Source organism: Mandrillus leucophaeus, unplaced genomic scaffold (assembly GCF_000951045.1).
Source record: "Mandrillus leucophaeus isolate KB7577 unplaced genomic scaffold, Mleu.le_1.0 Scaffold302, whole genome shotgun sequence".
Classification (NCBI taxonomy): Eukaryota; Metazoa; Chordata; class Mammalia; order Primates; family Cercopithecidae; genus Mandrillus; species Mandrillus leucophaeus.
In genome coordinates, this window is record NW_012103166.1 from 1,435,268 (window position 1) to 1,449,990 (window position 14,723).

Genomic DNA, 14,723 nt, shown 5'->3' on the forward strand with positions numbered 1-14,723 from the left:
GGAAGCCAAAAGATTGGACACCCCTGCCAATTAAAATGAATGAACTATTGCCACATACAACAGCATGGATCAATCCCAATGACATAATTTTGAGCATAAGAAACCAGATACAATTGATTACATATGACATGGTTCCCTTTATATGCAGTTCAAAAGCTGACAAATATAAACACAAGTGTTTCATGATTCAGGTTTAGTGATAAAATTATAAAGAAAAGTGAGGAGGTCATTGCCATAAAGGTCATAAAGAATCCTTTTGTGGGAAGTAATAACTGTGAGGGAAAGGAGGGGGGCTTCTGGGATGCTGGTTATGTTTTATTTATTTTTTTAAAACTTGAATGGTAATCAAAGGTATGTTTGCTTCATAAGAATTCAGAGTTGTACGTACTTTGTTCTATACACTTTGCTGTATGTGTGCTGTATTTTACAATAAAGAGAATTAAAAGGTTGTTCTTTTTCTCCAATTCTATACCTGGCACAGCATAAAATTCAGGGGGTCCTCTGGCTTTTCATAGACTAAGTTTTCAGTAATCTGCTGAGAGAGAGAGAGCATAAGGCAACATATTATGGCTCTGAGCAAAAGTTATGTGGACAGGTTATATTTGATGCTATCTCTCCCACTAACCTAACACATACCATAGCTTTTGTTTTTTTCAGAGATGGGTTCTCACTCTGTCACCCAAGATGGAATGCAGTGGTACTATCATAGTTCATAGCTCACTATAGCTTCAAACTCCTGGGCTCAAGGAATCCTCCTGCCTCAGCATCCTGAGTAGCTAGGACTATAGGTGCACACCACTATTTCCGGCTCACTATGGTATTTTGAAGAAATTAAGTAACAGCTTACTTTATTATTACCAATAAAATTAGTCAAATTAAGGTAAAATTTAGAGAAATAAAAATTTAGTATAAATAGCAATTGATATTTTCACTAGTTTCCAAGATCAAAGAGATAGTGAGAAAGTTTGGAAGAAAATATTTGTTTTGAGAATCGTGATCTTGCTAGATTGAGAAATTAATAAATTATTTGCTTTGAAGAACAGTACGAGAAAAACTTTTTGAATAAAAATTTTAAAACACTACACAATTTTGCATAGAATCTTCCTTCTGAGACATTTGATTATAAATGGCAAAAATGATGTTCAGTATTATAATATTATGAAAAAGTATACATAAAACTTTAGATACACTTCCATACTTTTGTTGTTATTGAATAAATTAAAGAATTATAATAAAGTAAGCACAATTCTCACTTGCAGGGCATAACAATCAGGCAGATTTCAGGATAAAATATTCAGGTCTATCTAAGGCACCAACATCATTCCATTATGTGTTTTATATCTATTTCTGTTGAACACATATTTAATTACTATTTTTTCGTATAACAATATTGCATGCATAAGCATTTTTTTCTTCACAGGTGAAGAAAATTATAAAATGATTAAAACTACTGTCTCAATGGAAGTCTCAACAGGTTTCATCCTTCAGTTTAATAATTAGTAGTTCTTTAATTAAAGCCAGAAACCCAGACATTAGTACTCTTCCAACAAAAAGACATTTGAAAAAGGAAAAGGCATAGACCAAGGTTAATGAAGTAGACATCACTTATCCTTATTTTATGTGAGGAATCTTAGGTTCACAAAAGTTAAGTAATTTTTCCCAAATCACAAAGACAAGAAGTACAAAGTTAGGATTTGAGCCTTGGGCTAACAGATTACAAAATCTGTTCTCTTTCCTCTATGCTCTACTTCTTTACATTCAAAAATTTTCAGTTTAAAGGTTTTCATTTGAGGTAAGCCATTCTTATTTTACACCTTTCTAACCACAAATTCCAGCACCACATACTGAGGTCAAGGAGATTTGTAACTTGAAGAATTAGAAGCAATTTTAAAGTATTTCTTTTCCCCTCTAGAGCATGTGGATTCTTAGATGGTTACGAGATTGGTCATCTTTTGAAAGTATAGTCATGTTCCATATAGTGATGTGTTTCAAGATTTTAATGGAGCTGAAAAATTCCTATTGTCTAGTGACGTCATAGCTGTCATAGCTGTCATAATGCCATAGTGCAAAACATTAATCATGTGTCTGTGGTGATGCTGGTGTAAACAAACCCACTTTGCTACCAGTCGTATAAAAATATAGCACATGAAGTTATGACAGTACATCATACTTGAAAATAAATGACTATGTTGCTGGTTTATGTACTTGCTATGTGATTTATTTAGAATGTATTCTGTCTACCTATTTAAAAAAAGTTAACTGTAAAACAGCAGGGAGGTTTTTCAGGGGGTATTCCAGGAGAAGGCATTGTTATTACTGGAGATGACAGCTCCATGCATTTATTGCCTCTGAAGACCTGCCAGTGGGACAAGTTGTGAAGGCGGAAGACAGTGATATTGATCATCCTGACCCTGTAGGCATAGGTTAGTGTGTATTTGTGTCTTAGTTTTAAATCAAAAATGTTAAAAAAGTAGAAAAATAAAAGTAAAAAAAAATTTAAAAATAGAACCAAGATTACAGAATAAGAATGTAAAGAAAAATATTTTTGTATAGCTGTACAATGTGTATTTTAAGCTAAGTGTTATTACAAAACAGTCAGAAGATTAAAAAATTTAAAAGTTTATAAAGTTAAAAAGCTACAGTAAGCTAAAGTTAATTTAGTTTTGAAGAAAAACATGTTAAAAAAATTTAGTGTAGCCTAAGTGTTCAATGTTTCTAAAGTCTACAGTATTGTACAGTAACATCCAAGGCCTTTACACTAACTCAGCACGCACTCACTCACTGACTCGCTCAGAGCAACTTCCAGGCCTGCAAGCTCCATACATAGTTAAGTACTCCATAGCGGTGTACCATTTTTATCTCTCATATGGTAATTTTACTGTATGTTTTCTATGTTTAGATACACAAATACTTCCCATTGTATTACATTGCCTACAGTATTCATTATAATAATGTACAATACAAGTTTGTAGCCTAGGAGCAATGGGCTATACCATATAGCCTAAGTGTGTGGTAGGCTATATCATCTAGATTTGTGTAAGTACACCGATGTTCACACAGTGACAAAATTGCCTGATGATGCATGTTTCAGAACTCTCAGAACATATCCTCATTATTAAGCAACATGTGATGGTATAATACTTCTGCCTGGATTTCCTTTTTCTCTTCTTTTCAATTGATAATATTTTGTCCTTCCTTCCTAGTCTGGCTCTTTAACCTTTGGCCAAGTTTTTCCCTATCAACCAACCTACCTGATCTATAATCCCTCTGAATGGCTTCATACAATGGTATCATCTATTTGGTGTTTATCATTTACTACTTATGGTAACTACATCTTAATGCACTTATTAATTTCTCAATTAGAATATATCCCTTTTTACAGAATACACCCTTTCTTGTACCTCTTGAAAAACTTACAATTAAAGAGAGGAATTGAGAGGTTTACCTGGAATATTTGCAGAATGTGGTGTTTTTCCATGTATTGGAGTGCAACTTGATAAGGATCTTCATAAACTATAGAAGGGAACCTTCTACAAGTTTGATTGCGTATACGATAACTCTTTCCTTGCTCAATTTCTGAAAATTCATCCTGAAATTTAAATCCCCCCACCAAAGAATCCTTAGTAAACCTGAAGGGCCTAGGAATTGTCATTATCAGTGAAATCTGATGTCAATTTGAGATCTTAACACCAGGAGCTGGAGAAAAGACACATTTTTAAGAGAGACTTGGATAATCCTCCAGGTCTCCAGGTGCAATATAATGCACCTCATGTCCTGGGGGGTACCCTAGGCATTGCCAATCAACTTCAAATACTTTTCCCTTCGCAGGGATCTCTAATCGACTCCAAATTCCCGTCTCCTGGTAGAAGCCCAGAGAGGGAAAATGACTTAAGAGAGTTAGCTGCAGAACCAGGACGTAAAAGGCAGGTTTCCTGAATCCTGGTTTTTAATCCTTCCTGAACGGCCTTTGGGAGTAGAGAAGGCAATACTTCTCTTTTATTTCCCATCCTTCTTTTGCCCTTCCTGAAATTATGGGTCACATATACCACAACATGTGCGTTTTTTCTTTATCCTTGATGCAATATATGCCCTTCCATTGTACCCCTATTTCTACTCTCCAGGCCCCATCTAGATCTCTGATCTCCCAGGTAGGTATCAAATGCCCATTTAACTTACAGATTTGGTTGCTACGGCTTGAGTTTTTTCTTGACTACTAATATGGTTCAATTTGGATGAGATGGAGGGGAGTCTTGGGAAAAGGGCTTGGTCTTTTGCTTGGAAATTACTGGTGAATCTGGCATCAACTGGGTGGTAGGCTGGGGTAGTGGTTGCATTTTGAGTTTCCATTTCAACTGAAAGCTTGGAATTGAGGTCTACTTGGCTGTCCTCAAATTTGCAGGGTTGTACTCTGTAGTCAGCCTCTTTGTCCTTCTTGCTATTGCCTAACTGGGGAAATATCCTGTCTTCAGACTGGTCATGTCTTTCATAGGAAGACAGTTGGTCTTTGTGATTAGCTTGTCTGTCTGCTAAGTGGTCAATCTGGTCAGATTCACTGTAGTCAGCCTTGTCAACTGGAGGTTGATCAGCATTACTATGAGCTTGGTCAATAGTCTGGTGTTCAGCTAGTTCAGTGGCTTTGCCATACACTTGGTGGTGAGTTTTTACAGATGTTTTGTGGTCAATGAGGCCATGCGATCTGAGGTCAATCTGCTCAGAAGTTCCTTGGTCAACCAGGCTAGCCAATCTGTAGTCAGTCTTCACAGAAGTTCTCCTAACTTTGCCTGACATTCTGCGGTCAATCTGTACTGAAGGTCTTTGGTCAGATAGTACGGATGATACACTATCAATCTGTACAGAAGGACTTCGGTCAGATGGTACGGATGACCCACTGTCAATCTGCACAGAAAGACTTCGGTCAGATGGTACGGATGACCCACTGTCAATCTGCACAGAAGGACTTCGGTCAGATGGTACGGATGACCCACTGTCAATCTGCACAGAAGGACTTCGGTCAGATGGTACGGATGGCCCACTGTCAATCTGCACAGAAGGTCTTTTCTCAGATAGTCTGGATAATGTGTATGTAATCTGCTCAGAAGTTATTCCCTCAGCCTTGTCAGATAGTCTACGGTCCATCTGCTCGGAAGCTCTTCTCTCGGACTGGCCTGCCATTTTGCGGTCAGTCTGTTCAGAAGCTCTTCGGTTAGACTGTGTAGCTAATCTACCACCAATATGCTCGGAAGTTCTTCTCTCAGCCTGGCCTGACATTCTGTGGTCAGTCTGTCTGGAACCTTTCTGGTCAGATGGCATAGACAGTCTACCATCAATCTGCCCAGAAGTTACTCTCTCAGCCTGGCTAGATAATCTTCGTTCAATCTGTTCAGCAGTTCTTTCCTCGGTCAGGCCAGACACCTGACCATCACTCTGTTCATACTGTACATTATTAGCTTGGCTAGATGCCTTGCCTTCAGTTTGTTCAGATGGTGTTTGGTCAACCTGATCATCTGCTCTAAGGTCAGAAACATTAGCAGGGTCGGATGCTCTGTGGCCAGCCTGACCAGGTGTACTACGCCCATTTTGTTCAGCTACTCCATTGGTAGTTTGGCTAAATATGTTGGACTTAGCCTGGCTAGGCACTCTTAGGGCAGTCTGGTCAGCTATTCTGTGAGCAGTGTGGTTATCTGCCTTCCTTTCGGCCTGGTTCTTCTGGTCGTCGTCTTCCTGGCCATTAGTGTGGCCAGCACTTGAGGGAGCGGCTGGGCTTTCATGTTCCAAGGGTTCAGCCAGAGCCTCTTGCGGAGGCTCTTCCATTTCCTGCCGCGTCCCTGACTGGTCTAGGTTGCCAGGCACTGTGGGTGGAGCTGGACTGGGTCGTCTAGGTGACCCTTCAGGAACGCCACATGATTCCCACGGGCTTTGTTCGGGTCTCTGCGCGCGTCAGGGCGAGTGGCCGCCCCGCTGTTGTAAGTGGAGGGATGGCCGTCAGCTGACACTGCCGGGCGCAGGCGAGCGCAGGGACTACGCCATCTCCTGAGAAGAGGCGATTCCCAGGCTCTGGCAGCTAGAGCTTCTCCTCCCCAAGCCGAGCGACCAGGCCACGGGGCTCCGTGCATCGCCACCTCGAGATTTACCCTCTCTCTTGTTCGCGGAGGTTCTCGGCAGTGTGTGAGAAAAAGGCCCTCTCTCAGGTACTGCTCCCCTGATTAACATCCCCCACCGCACCTCCAAATGTTAGCAGATGAACACACAACCAGCTGCACGAGGACCACAAACCTGAACAGAGGTTGTTGCTATTGCCAATAACTCAAATTCACACTTTGGTACTGAGTTTGTCTCTAATCACAGATGTAATGCACAGTATGATGCTAGACTGGGCGCTGTGCTAAGTAAATAGTCTTGCTAAAAGTTACTCTTCTTTGACTCTATTCAGTGTTGTGGTAACACAACCACATTATATTCTTTTACATTTTTCAGTACTACCTTTACAGTGCCAGTGCTGTTTTCAGTAGTACCAGGAAGAGTTTAGTCTTACTAACACTAATGCTATTACAATCTTAGGGATCTGCCCTCACAAGAAAAGAATGTAAAGAAAAGAGTTTTGCTCTCCACCCCTAACACACCCCTTGGCAGTTTATTCCTGCAGGAGCATCCTCTCCCCCGTCCAAAGGACAGGTCACCAGTTGTTTTCTATCCCCTTTGGGTATAGCTGTCTTGGCAGTGGAAACTCCTGCCCCAAGGTGTTTTCTTGCTGAATTAGACATGTGATCTATGGCGGGAGAGCCAGAGAGAGGAGAGAAGATCCAGTGAGAATGGGTTCTAAAACTGCACCATCTAGTGGTCTTACCGCAGAGAAGCGAGTTAGAAGGAGGCCAAACCAGAGTTCCAGAAAGGAAGGGAGTAAGGAAAGTGGAGAAAGATACCAGAAGGAATATTTAACAAGTGGAGAATTTGTATTTGATGGTGTCGGCCAGTGGGGCCCAGGTTTTGACATTTGGCCCTCCCGCTTTGCAATCCACCTTAAGAATGCACCTCAGAGTCAGTAGGCTGTCTACTTTCAGGAGTAGGCCAGTACAGAGGTGGTGATTGATGAGACATATTTGATCTTGGCTAAATATGTTGGACTTAGCCTGGCTAGGCACTCTTAGGGCAGTCTGGTCAGCTATTCTGTGAGCAGTGTGGTTATCTGCCTGCCTTTCGGCCTGGTTCTTCTGGTCGTCGTCTTCCTGGCCATTAGTGTGGCCAGCACTTGAGGGAGCGGCTGGGCTGAAATCACTGAGGCAGGCCAAGGGTTGGTAGTGTGATGCCAGATATTCCTTTAGTAAGGATTCAACTGCATTAAACAATTAAAAATGAGACTTAAAATCCAAATTCAAATACTTGTGATCAAAGTGTGACAGGGAGAGTGGATACACTTGACACCATACTTAGGAATGGAAAAGGGAATCTAAGCACACTACTCTGAAGTAAAGTCATTTATGTAACAGTGCCTAGAATATAACAGGTGCTCAGGAAGTGCTCGTTGAATGTAACTTTATGAATTATCTACCTTATTTATTTAAAAGTGCATGACACAATTGGATACTGTGTTTAGAGTAAAATAGCTCTTGGACTATGGCTTGTAGCTTCAAAGTGTTATTGGTTTTGGAGATTTATTCTTCCATTTTATAACTTAAATGTAATAATCGTAGAAATATAAAAAAGAAAGCATAAAGAAAAAAATTCCCAAACACTCAAGAGATAACCTTTCTTGACATTTTGATGTGTATCCTTCTGGAAATATCCCCATGCAAATCTTTGTGTCTATATCTATAGGTATGTATATATTTTACAAAATGATGATTTATTAATTTGAGATCTTTATTCTTTTTAATGTAGCTGTTTTGTAGTTACAAATTTCCCTCTGAGCTGATCCTTTTGCTGCATCTCTCAAATTTTTGGTGTTATGTTTTCATTCATCTGAAGATATTTTCTCTGTGATTTTTTTTCTTTGATACATTGGTTGTTTAAAAGTATGTTGTTTAATTTCCAAATATGTATGAATTTTCCAGTTTTCCTTCTTTTATTGATTTCTAGCTTCATTCTGCTGTGTTCAGAGAAGATACATTGTATGGTTTCAGTCTTTTAAAATACATTAAGGCTTGTTTTGTGGCCTAACATATGGTTTATCCTGGAGAATATTCCATGGAAAGAATGTATATTTGCTGTTGTTGGGTGGAATGTTCTTCATAGGTGTTAGGTCTAATTGGTTGATAGTGTTGTTCAAGTCCTATATTTTCTTACTGCTCTTCTGTCTAGTGTTCTACTCATTACTGAAAGTGGGAAACACAAAAATCAGCCGGGTGTGGTGGTATGCACCTGTGGTCCCAGCTACTGGTGGGCTGAGGTGGGAGGATTGCCTGAGACCAGGAGGTTGAGCCTGTCTGAGCCGTGATTGTGCCACTGCACTTCAGCCTGGGCAGCAGAGTGACACCCTATTTCACGAAAAAAAAAAAAGTGGAGTATTAAAATCTCCAATTATTATTGTAGAACTCTCTGCCTTTCCCTTAAAATTTGTCAATGCTTGCTTCACAAAATTTGAGCTTGTTGTTTTCTACAAATAATTATTTTCTATAAATAAATATTATAAACAAGAAGAAATAAAATCTTCTTGTTTAATTGACACTGTTATCAATATATAATGCACTTCTTCATCCCTCATAACAGTTTTTTATTTTGTCTGATACTAGTATAGCAGCTCTAGCTCTCTTTTGGTTATTATTTGCATGGAATATCTTTTTCCATAGTTGTATTTTCAACTTATTAATGTCTTTGAAACTAAAAAGAATCTCACACTAAGTAGTCGGATCACATTTTTCAAAATCTATTCTGCCAATCTTTGTCTTTTTGTTGGAAAGCTTAATCCATCTACATTTAAAGTAATTACTGCTATGGAAGGACTTCTGTCATTTTGCTATTTATTTATTTATTTTCTGTCACCAGGCTGGAGCTCAGTGGCCGGATCTCAGCTCACTGCAAGCTCCGCCTCCCAGGTTTATGCCATTCTCCTGCCTCAGCCTCCCGAGTAGCTGGGACTACAGGCGCCCGCCACCGCGCCCAGCTAATTTTTTGTATTTTTTTGGTAGAGACAAGGTTTCACCGTGTTAGCCAGGATGGTCTCGATCTCCTGACCTTGTGATCTGCACGTCTTGGCCTCCCAAAGTGCTGGGATTACAGGCTTGAGCTACTGTGCCCGGCCTTTGCTATTTATTTTTATTTGTTATATCTTTTTTGTTCCTCAGTTCTTCCGTTACTACCATCCTTTGTGTTGAGTTGATTTTTTTTATAGTGTATCATATTGATTCCTTTCTCATTCCTTTTCTGTGTATATATTTTTAGTTATTGTCTTAGTGGTTACTTAGGGATTACAATTAACCTCCTAAACTTATAACAGCCTATTTTAAATTAAAACCATCCTAGCTTCAATGGTATACAAAACCCTGCTCTTATATAATACATGTCTGTTTCTTTTTTTGTGTGTTATTGTTGTCACAAATAGCATCTTTATACAGTGTGGGCCTATTAACATAGGTTTATTGTAATTATTTTGTACATCCATCATTTGAATCATACATAAAAAGAGGTTCAAACCAAACATATGATGCTGGCTATTAAATCACCTATATAGATAACAAAACCAGTATTTTTTTTATTTCTTCATATGACTTCAAGGTATTGTATCTTTCATTTCTACTTGAGGATATCCTTTTGGAATTTCTTGTATGGCAGGCCTACTCTAGATGAACTCCTTAGGATTTGTTTATCTGGGAATGTCTTAATTTCTTCTTTATTTCTGAAAAGTAGTTTGCTGAATGTAGAATTTCTGGTCGATGGTATTTTTTTCAACTGTAAGTATGTTGTCTCACTGCTTTCTCACTTCCATGAATTCTGCTGAGAAATTGGCTGTTCATCTTCAGTATCTTTTTATGTGAGGAATCACTTATCTTTTGCTGCTTTCAAGATTTTCTCTTTCAAAATATCTTTCTCTTTTGAAAGTTTTACTGTCATGTATCAGTGTGGATCTTTTTATGTTATTCTTTTGGAGTTTGTTGAGCTTCCTGAATGTATACATTCATTTCTTTTATCAAATTTGTAACATTTTCAGCCATTACTTCTTTAAATATTTTTTCTTTCCCTTTCTCTCTCTCCTCTTTTTCTGGAGCTCCCACCATGCATAAGTGATACACTTAAGGGTGTCTTATAGGTCTCTGAGGCTCTGTAAATTTTTCTTCATTCTTCTTCCTTTTCTTCAGGCTCAACAATTTCAGTTGACCTATCTTCCCCTAGCTCTTTGAACATTTTTAAGACAGTTGACTTAAAGTTTTGGTCCAGTATCTGTGCTTCCTTAGTAGCAGTTTATTTTAATTTCTCCTAGCCATACTTTCTTCTTTCTTTGCATACTTCATAATAAAAAACCAAAAGTTAAGTCTGGACAGTTTGTATATTACATGCATCATTCCCTGGGCATGCATGTGCTTTTCTGGATGTCCAATACATGCAGAAACTTTTTGATAAACTAATTATTCAAATAATCTCTCTCCCCAGCTTTTCCTCCTAAGCTTTCGGTATGTCCATTACTTAACCATGATTTTAGTCTTTTTACCCAGATGCCAGCAGGTTGCGTTTCAATGTTTTTGAGGAATGCTCTCTTTATAGCCACTTTTCCATCCTGACAGAGTTTCGTTGATGGATACTTAGGTTGTTTCCATATCTTGGCTATTTATTCACAATAATACTGCAATAAACACGGTAGCACAGTAGTTTTGATATTTAAGCCTTTCTGAGAATATGCCCATATGTATTAGACAATGTATATCTATATTAGATATATATAGATATTAGAAATACATATTAGATATTTTATCTAATGTATTTAATATATTAGATAATATAATCTATATTGTAATGTCCCTTTTTTCATTACTTAGTCATTTGAGTCTTTTTTAAATGTGGTCAACCTAGTTAAAAGCTTATCAATTTTGTTGATATTTTGAAAAAAACCACCTCTAAATTATTTTTCTGTGATTTTTATATTCTCACTTTATATTCTCCATTATATTAACGTCTCTCTAATCTTTATTATTTCATTCCTTCTGTTTGGTGTGGGTATAGTTTGTTCTTTTTTATAGTTTTTTAAGGTGGAAAAGTAGGTTATTGATTTGGGACCTTTGCTGTTTTTAAAATATAGGCCTCTATAGCAACAAATTTTCCTCTAAGCATTGCTTTTCTGTATCCCATAAGTTTTAGTATGTTGTGTTTTCATTTGGATTTATACTTTTATGCTTTAGAAAATACTTTTAAAGTATTTTCTAATTTCTTTTGTAATTTCTTCTTTAATCCATTGGCTAGTTAGGAATGTGTTGTTTAATTTCCACTTATTTCTAATTTTTCTAAATTTTTTTCTGTTGATTTATCTTTTAATTTCATTGTGATTGCAGAATATATTTTGTATGTTTTTTTTTTGTTTGTTTGTTTGTTTGTTTTTAATGAGACAGAGTCTCCTGTGGCCCAGGCTGGAGTGCAATGGCATGGTCTCAGCTCACTGCAACCTCTGCCTCCTGGGTCAAGTGATTTTCCTGCCTCAGCCTCCTGAGTAGCTAGGATTACAGGCATGTGCCACCATGCCTGGCTAATTTATGTATTTTTAGTAGAGACTGGTTTTCGCCATGTTGACCAGGCTGGTCTCGAACTCCTGACCTCAGGTGATCCACTCTCCTCGGCCTCTCAAAGTGCTGAGATTACAAGCATGAGCCACTGTGTTTGGCCTTGTATGATTTTAATCTTTTAAAATTTACTGAGGCTTGTTTTATGGTATAACATATGGTTTATCTTGGAGAATGTTCATGTGCACTTAAAAGAATGTATATTCTGCTGGGTTGGGTGGAATGTTCTCTAGAAGTCTGTTAGGTCTGGTTGGTTTATAGTGTTAGTTAAGTCTTCTCTTTCTTTGTTGATCTTCTTCTTAGTTGTTCATTCTATTATTTTTTTGTTGATCTTCTTCTTAGCTGTTCATTCTATTATTCAAAGTGGAGTATTGACATCTCCATCTATATTCTTGAATTATCCATGTCTCACTTCAATTCTGTACGTTTTTGCTTCATATATTTTTGGAGTTCCGTTGTTAGGGCCATATGCGTTTATAATCATTATGTATACCTGATAGATTGACCTTCTTATCATTATAAAATGTACTTTTTCTAGTAACAATTTTTGTCCTAAAATCTATTTTGGGTTGTAGTAGTATAGCCACTCCAGCTGTCTTTGATTACTTCATGCATGGCATATTTTAAAAAACCTTTTTACTTTCAACCTATTTGTGTCTTTTGATCTAAAGTTTGTCTCTTGTAGACAGTACAGACGTAGTGGTATAGTTGGATTTTTTTTTTCGGGGGAGGGTCCATTCTGACTATCTCTGCCTTTTGATTTATAAGTAAGATATACATGTTTTGTTTATTTTATATATGTCATATATTTTTTGTTCCTCAAGTCCTTCTTTCATTGTGTTAAATAGATATTTCCTAGTGTACCTTTTAAATTCAATTGCTGTTTATTTTACTGTTTCTGGAGTTATTTTCTTACCGATTTATCTGAGTATTACAGTTAGTTTAATCTTAACTTAAAATAATCTTGTTTGGATTTATGCTAACATAACTTCAGCATTATATAAAAACTTCACTCCAGTATATCTACGTTCCCTTCACCATTCTTTGTATTACTATTTTCATACAAATTATACCTTTACAGAATATAAACCCATTCACACAGCTATTATAATTGACTTATGCTGTTATCTTTTAAAACAGGTAGGAGAAGGAAAGAGTTACATAGAGAAGTGTGTTTATAACGTCTTTTATAATATTATATTAGTCCATTTTTCACACTACTGATAAAGACATACCCAAGACTGGGCAGTTTACAAAATAAAGAGATTTAATGGACTTAGAGTTGTGGCTGGGGAGGTCTCACACTCATGGCAGAAGGCAAGGAAGAGCAAGTCCTGTCTTACATGGATGGCAGCAGGCAAAAAGAGAGAGCTTGTGCAGGGAAACTCCTGTTTTTAAAACCATCAGATCTCATGAGACTTATTCATGAGAACAGCATGGAAAAGATCCACCCCCTTGATTCAATTGTCTCCCACCAGGTCTCTCCTGCAACATGTGGGAATTATGGGAGCTACAAGAAGAGATTTGGGTGGGGACACAGCCAAACCACATCAAATATCTAAGTACTTACCTTTACTAGTGCTCTTTATTTCTTTACATAGATTTGAATTACCATCAAGTATGCTTTCATTTTGGCCTGAAGGACTCATTTTAGTATTTTATATGGCAGGATGATTTGATAGTGATTATGTCAGTTTTTATTTTCTGGAAATGTATAACCTATTTTTTCATTTTTATTTATATATGTGTTTTGATTACATAGTAGGTGTATTTATCTATGGGTTAAATGAGATATTTTGATACAAGTGTGCAATGTGTAATAATCAGATCAGGGTAAATGGGGTATTGGGGTATCTATCACCTCAAGCATTTATCCTTGTGTCTTAAACAATCCAATTACACTCTTTTATTTTAAAATGTAGAATTAATTTTTTTACTATTCTAACCCTGTTGTGCTAGCAAGTACTAGGTCTTATTAATTCCTTCCATGCTTTTGTTCTCCTTAACCATCCCCACTTTCCCCCAATTCCTCACTATACTTCCCAGCCTCTGTTAACCATCCTTCTACTCTCTATCTCCATGAGTTCAATTGTTTTTATTTCTAGCTCCCACAAATAAGCGAGAACATGTGAAATTTGTCTTTCTGTGCCTGGTTTATTTCACTTAACATTATGATCTCCAGTTCCATCCAGGTTGTTGCAAATGACAGGATCCCATTCTTTTTTCTTGAGACAGAGTCTTGCTGTGTTGCCCAGGCTGGAGTGCAGTGGCACAATCTCAGTTCACTGTAACCTCCGCCTCCTAGGTTCAAACGATTCTTGGGCCTCAGCCTCCCACATAGATGGGATTACAGGCATGTGCCACTATGCCTAGATAATTTTTGTATTTTTAGTAGAGATGGGATTTTACCATGTTGGCCAGGCTGGTCTCGAACTCCAGAACTCAAGTGAGCTGCCTGCTTTGGCCTCCCAAAGTGTTAGGATTACAGGCGTGAACCACTGCACCTGGCCCGATTCTTTTTTTATGGCCGAGTACTACTCCGTTGTATATATACATATCACATTTAAAAAAATCCATTAATCTGTTGATGGACACTCAGGTTACTTCCAAATATTGGCTATTGTGAATAGTGCAGCAATAAACATGGGAGTGAAGATATCTCTCTGGTATACTGATTTCCTTCCTTTTGGGTATATACCCAACAATGGGATTGTAGATCATATGGTAGCTCAATTTTTAGTTTTTTTCTTGTTGAGGAACATCCAAACTTTTCTCCATAGTGAAAATAATTTACATTCTCACTAACAGTCTACAAGGGTTCCCTTTTATTCACATCCTCACCAGCATTCAATGTTGCCTGTCTTATGGATAAAAACTGTATCCTGATACAGAAGCCTGGAAGAGACACAACAACAAAAAGAGAATTTTAGACCAATATCCCTAATGAACATTGATGCGAAAGTCCTCAATAAAATACTGGCAAACCAAATCCAGCAGCACATCAAAAAGCTTATCCACCATGAT

At 37.7% G+C, this 14,723-nt stretch overlaps 2 protein-coding genes across 2 annotated transcripts in view; one reads left to right on the forward strand and one right to left on the reverse strand.

The window, feature by feature from the left end:
• Positions 1-303: 303 nt before the first annotated feature.
• On the reverse strand, positions 304-6,021 carry LOC105544633 (chromosome unknown open reading frame, human C3orf30). Its single transcript, XM_011987200.1, has 5 exons — positions 5,262-6,021; positions 4,970-5,165; positions 4,177-4,825; positions 3,446-3,589; positions 304-535 (listed from the first exon to the last, which is right to left on the reverse strand). Exons 1-5 carry the CDS (start codon positions 5,809-5,811, stop codon positions 467-469), a joined length of 1,608 nt encoding a protein of 535 aa, XP_011842590.1. The 5' UTR covers positions 5,812-6,021; the 3' UTR covers positions 304-466.
• The window catches only part of IGSF11 (immunoglobulin superfamily, member 11), a 206,091-nt gene continuing 197,302 nt past the window's right edge, over positions 5,935-14,723 (forward strand). The window contains exon 1 of the mRNA XM_011987198.1: positions 5,935-6,188. The gene's annotated coding sequence lies outside the window, so the exon portion shown is untranslated. The remainder of the gene's footprint in view (positions 6,189-14,723) is intronic.